Here is a 6,000-nt window from a genome sequence, read left to right as displayed (position 1 = left end):
TTTTTATAGGAAAAGAAAAAAAAAGTAATTAATGTTTTGACAGCTTTTTTCATTTTCTATAAAAGTAGTGTTAAAATTTTCATAAAATAAATTGTTAACCAATACCTTAAGGGCACTCGTTAACATGACCTTTAATATATTAATTAACTTGATGATACAAATTAATTATCATGTAACGGACTACATAATTTGAAAATTTATTGTTTTTATAAAATAAAAACTTATTTGGTAGTACGGTCAACCGGCCAAACTTGTATTACCAGGACTGCTATATATAGATTTGTGACAACTCTAAATAACATAGTGCTTTTGTGTTAGGACTCCATTCCCTCTCTCGTTTCTTTAAAAAATAATAATAATATAAGCAATCAAAAGAAAAAGTATACGTACATTTAATTTGTTTCCTTATTTTGATTATTTTCTTATTATATATTTGTTTAGTTTAAAGAAAAAAGAAAATCAAAATTAAAACGGAAACCCGAAATTTTGGCCAGGTCTTTTTGTCTTCTACTCTGATCCACGTGTTTCAAGTTTAAACTCATCAACTCGATTCACGCGCCTGGCGCGTGCATCGATCAAACGGTCTATAAAAGTCGAAGACTTTTTTGATTTTTTCCAAACAGGATGAGAATATAAGAGACACACATGTTCCAGCTTTCCTCATATCCTCTCTAATAGCATCTCTCTCTCTCTCTTTCACACAATGGACACTGTTGCTCTCCTCTGCACTGGGGCTCTATTGGCCGGTGGAGTCTACTGGTTCGTTTGCGTACTTGGCTCCGCTGAACAAAAGGGCAAAAGGGCCGTCGATCTCTCCGGCGGTTCAATCTCGTCCGAGAATGTTCGAGACAATTACAATCAATACTGGTCCTTCTTCCGCCGCCCAAAAGAGATCGAAACCGCCGAGAAAGTCCCAGACTTTGTCGACACTTTCTACAACTTAGTCACCGACATTTACGAGTGGGGTTGGGGCCAGTCCTTCCATTTCTCACCGTCGATCGCCGGAAAGTCCAACCGCGACGCCACGCGCCTCCACGAAGAAATGGCAGTCGATCTGATCAACGTGAAGCCCGGAGATCGAGTCCTCGACGTCGGGTGCGGAGTCGGTGGGCCCATGCGAGCCATCGCGGCCCACTCGCGCGCGAAGGTCGTGGGCATCACGATCAACGATTACCAGGTGAAGCGAGCCCGTATTCACAACAAGAAAGCCGGGCTCGACTCGCTCTGCGAGGTCGTGTGCGGGAACTTCCTCGAGATGCCGTTCCCGGACAACAGCTTCGACGGCGCGTACTCGATCGAGGCCACATGCCACGCGCCGAAGCTGGAGGAGGTCTACGCCGAGATCTTCAGGGTTTTGAAGCCCGGAACTATGTACGTGTCGTACGAATGGGTCACCACAGAGAAGTACAGAGGTGACAACCCAGAACACGTGGACATCATCCAAGGTATCGAACGAGGTGACGCCTTGCCTGGTCTCAGAAACTACCTGGACATAGCGGAGACAGCTAGGAAAGTAGGGTTCGAGGTTGTTAAGGAGCGAGATCTGGCTCAGCCTCCGGCGCTACCTTGGTGGACTAGGTTGAAGATGGGTAGGATTGCCTACTGGAGGAACCACATTCTTGTGATGGTCCTCTCTGCTTTGGGAATCGCACCCAAAGGTACTGTCGATGTGCACGAGATGCTTTTCAACACCGCTGACTATTTGACTCGAGGCGGTGACTCTGGGATTTTCAGTCCGATGCACATGATCCTCTGCCGAAAGCCTGAGTCACCAGCATCTTCTTAAGCCAATGGTGAGGTAACACCTTGGACTCCGTTCAAGAACCCCCTATGCCAACCGCCTGTTACTTTAGTTTTTTTTTTTAATTTTATTTTCTTAGTTTTTTTTTTTTTTTTTTTTGCCCCTAATTTCAATTTTCTACTCCTTCCTTTATTTGTATTTTTTTGTTTCTGAATTTTAAATTAAATCTCGTGGTTGGATTTTGGTTTGTACTCTAGTTTTCTTGTTTGTGCTGTGGCTTAACTGAAGAGCTAGTTTAGTGGAGTCCTCGTTGTAGATGTGTCTTTTGGGTGACAAGCTCAACTGTAGAAGATGGTGAAAAGACATTATTAAAAAATAAAATAAAATAAAATAAAGGAGCTCTATGAACTATCTGTTGATTATAAAATTATTAAATACTTATGTTCTTCTCTCACATATTAATCGTGAATGTCACTAATTAAATTCACATCCACACACTCCCACGTGCTAATAGGTCTCTCACTAGTGATGGACTTAAGCTTACTCATTTATTATACTCCTGAAAATATTCTATAATTTTTGCTAATTATCTCTCCCCACTTAATTTTATTTTATGTAATATCTAATGTGAAGAATCACTTCCTCGGATTTTTCGTCAAAGAAAAGTTTCGGTATTTAATAAAAAAAAAAAAAAAAGGTTTCGGTATCTGCTTTGAGTTTTAGTTAATAGGATAAGTGGTAGAAATTATATTAAATCTTGGACCACATCAAATGTCCACTGTTTGATATAGGACTTCCACCTATTAAAAGTTTAAGTCAAAATGTCTATTATTTCAAGATAAGACTTCCACCTATTTATTTCAAGATAAGACTTTCACCTATTTAAAAGTTGCTGATTCAATTCGTCACCACAAAAAAAAAAAAAAAAAAAAAAAAAAAATTACTGATTTAGTTTATGATAAAAAAAATTAAAAACAGAAATTGGCTTTTACTTAACTATTTTGGACATATGAAAGTCTTTTTATAGAATGGTGAATAAATGACTTGGTCTATTCATCTATTTGAAGTTGTGAATCAGTTTATGAATAAAATAAATTTAAAATAGAAATTGACTTTCACTAAGCAATTTCAAATATATGTATCTTTTAATATAATGGTAGATAAGTGACTTGATCTATTATAAAAATAGTATAATTTCTTAATAAATTGATAACATTCACTCAGCAATTCACTCAACAATTTTAAACACATTAGAGTTTTTTTCTAGTAGAATAGGGAATAAAAATGACTTGGTTCACCGTAAGAATCAGTTCATCATAAAAATCTTATAAGGCGTTGTTTACCATAGAATAATTTCTTTTTAATAAGTAATAAAAAAAAAAAAAAGATTAAAAGGCGGGACAAACATATGGAGAGCGTGAGTACAGGCGAAACTTCCTCTAGAGTGAGTGAGTGTTTCTAGTTTGAGTGGAGTGGTACCCGAGGCGCACATGGGGTTAGATTGAAACAATTGCTAGTTTGCTGGATCTTTACGCGTGCTGTGTTGTTATGTTCTGGACAAAGTCACATAATCCCGCCAAAATCTATCTTAACCTTTTTGTTTTATTTTTTTTTCTTTTTCTTGGGTTTTTATGTCTTTCGGCTTCTGACTAGGACTAGCTACAAACTTGGGACAACGCATATGAGCCACACAGACACTACACTCACTTTGGATCTCTCAACGATGGCCGCCAGTACGGTGCTACTAGTTTCGCAAAAAATCTAGTACCATTTTTTAAAATGCATAAACACAACCCAACTCACTTGCCAATTGTAAGAGCATCCGCATAACGGGATGCAAAATTTCATTTCATTTTGCCAAAAAAAAAAAAAAAAAATTTATTTTACACATCTATCTTTATAAAATGTTCACATCAATTTATCTATTCTACATATTTATTCAATAAAATATTACCATCTCACTTGATACCTCTTTCTCTAGTCAAAATCCCAAAACCACTAATCAAAATCATCAAAACCCACTAATCAAAATCCCAAAACCATCAAACAAAGAAAAAAGAAAGCAATGGCGATCGGCGAGAGCAACAGCGATTGGCAAGAACTTCGACAAGTGAGGCAATTGGCGGTGGCATGGCTATGGCAAGAGAGTAGCAGAGATCAGTGGCACGGCTAGAGTGAGGTGAGAGTGAGAGGTACCAAAGAGAAAAAGAGAGTGTGATGAGAGTGAGAAGGACTAGAGAGAAAAAGAGAGAGTGAGGAGAAGGAGAGAAAAAAAATAGTAAAATATTAAATGCAAAGCTACCATAACCGTGCATATATGCACAGTTACTGTAGCACTTTTGCATATATACAAACTTATGCAAACACTGATATGAGTTTTTTTTTTTTTTTTTGGTTAAAATGTGTAAAACTAACCTTTTTTTTCTATTTTGCAAGCATTGATGTGGTTGCTCTAATTGTGATTGGTAGATAAAAAGTGACAAAAATATGTGAAAGTAAAATGTAGCAAATCACAGTCCGATACGTAGAAGAGTTTTTTTTTTTTTTTTTTTTTTTTTTTTTTTTTTTTTTGAGGATTGTTATGTAGAAGAGTTGTGACAAATGTTGCATCGGACTATGATTAGTAGAGAAAAAATGGTGAACATATTTGAAAATGATAGTCAACCAATCACTCTATCACACAAAAAAGTTGTAGTAAAAGTTGTTTGTTTGTGGTAGTAGAGGAACTCCTAGTTTTGTTTTTGTTATTTTTTAAATTATGTGTTTTATTTATTTATTTTCAAATTAGTAGTAATGGTAAGAGAGTTATTTACTAACCCCAATTTTTGTGTCATAAGTTGTGCTACAACTATGATTTGACAAATAATAAATAGTTACTTAAAACTTTCACATAAATTAATAACTTTTTCTTGTCATATTAAAATTGTGATAAAAGTTGTACCCACATTTTTTTTTCTCAGCAATGATATCTCAATGTCACCTTTTAGATTAGAGAATCAAAGAGCCAGATTTAAATAGGGTAAATTTGTTAATGGCCAAGCAGTATAGTTTTATTTTTTTATTTTTTATATAGGTAACAATAAGTGAATTTTTTAATAAACACTTTAATAAGTTGTTAATAAATCAATTCTTCTAACATGAAAGCATATAGTTATAGTATATAGTCTATTTTATTTTATTTTTTTCTTCCTTTTGCGGGTGACAGACACATGATGATGGTATGGTGTGGTTATATAAATAAATAAAAGTGTCCTGATCCGAACCTCAGATCACGTTGTTGAGTTTGATATTTTGGATTCTAGGATCTGGATATCTATATTCACGACAGTTGGCAAGATGCCTTTTGATGATATGAACATAACCTGTAAAGTTGTCGACATTCATGGCAGTACATGATTACAGTGGTATCCTGATTCCGAAAGTACTTCGTGATGGTTGGGTAACATTATTTTAAAAAAGAAGAAGCAAATTTAAATGCTGTCAAGCATTTGTTCTTTGAGGGATCAAATACAAAATTACGATGATAAATATTATATATATTCTTATTTAATATGATTATAAAAAGAGATCCTGTGTTTTGTATAGCTGTTAGGTCCGCTGTGATCTCTGTTCTTGAACTGCGAGATTTGTGTAGCTGATATATTTTTTGTGGGCTGTGTTTTGTACTTGGAAAAAAAAAATGTTAGGACCACAGCAGATTAACAAATAAGTGAAATTACACAATAAATTTATTGTGGTCCTAATATTGTTGTTTGTACTTGTGTTTTGATCAATAATATAGAAGTTAAATAATCAATATAAGTTTTTATGTAATACAAAATGTTATATTTATTAAATTTAACAAATTATTCTTATAAACAAATTAACAAATTATGATTATATATATATATATATATGATATTATTTTTAACCCATCTATAATCAACAATTATTTAAGAAATTGACAAATACAAAAATAAACTATTAAAATTTCTTTTTCTTTTTTTCTAAGTTATTTAAGATATTTTTTTTTTTTTTTTTTTTTTTTATACAAGATAGAATTTTTACTCTAACCTAATCTAAGTATATATGTGTATGAAACTCCCTCCTAGAGACTTGAATCCTGGCTTTTGCCCCCCACACCCCACAAGCACTTATACTTGTGAAGTAACCACTACACCAAGGGTATGCGATGGTAAGATGATTGTTAAGATAACTATGTCTATGTGTTCATTATGAAATTATGATTGTATAAATGTCCAATTAATATATAACTCGTC

The 6,000-nt window shown here is 34.3% G+C and overlaps 1 protein-coding gene across 1 annotated transcript; it reads left to right on the top strand.

Moving 5' to 3' along the window:
* Positions 1–633: 633 nt before the first annotated feature.
* Positions 634–2,152, top strand: LOC126712481 (24-methylenesterol C-methyltransferase 2). Its single transcript, XM_050411817.1, has one exon. The coding sequence runs from the start codon at positions 704–706 to the stop codon at positions 1,784–1,786; it is 1,083 nt and encodes a 360-aa protein (XP_050267774.1). The 5' UTR covers positions 634–703; the 3' UTR covers positions 1,787–2,152.
* The last annotated feature ends 3,848 nt before the right edge of the window (positions 2,153–6,000 follow it).

Source organism: Quercus robur, chromosome 2 (assembly GCF_932294415.1).
Source record: "Quercus robur chromosome 2, dhQueRobu3.1, whole genome shotgun sequence".
In the NCBI taxonomy this organism is placed as follows: domain Eukaryota; kingdom Viridiplantae; phylum Streptophyta; class Magnoliopsida; order Fagales; family Fagaceae; genus Quercus; species Quercus robur.
The sequence above is the reverse complement of the archived record's forward strand: the minus strand, read 5'-3'. Positions and strand labels throughout refer to the sequence as shown.

Coding starts and splice junctions, on each gene's coding strand:
- LOC126712481 (XM_050411817.1), top strand. CDS start 704: ATGGACACTGTTGCTCTCCTCTGCACTGGGGCTCTATTGGCCGGTGGA.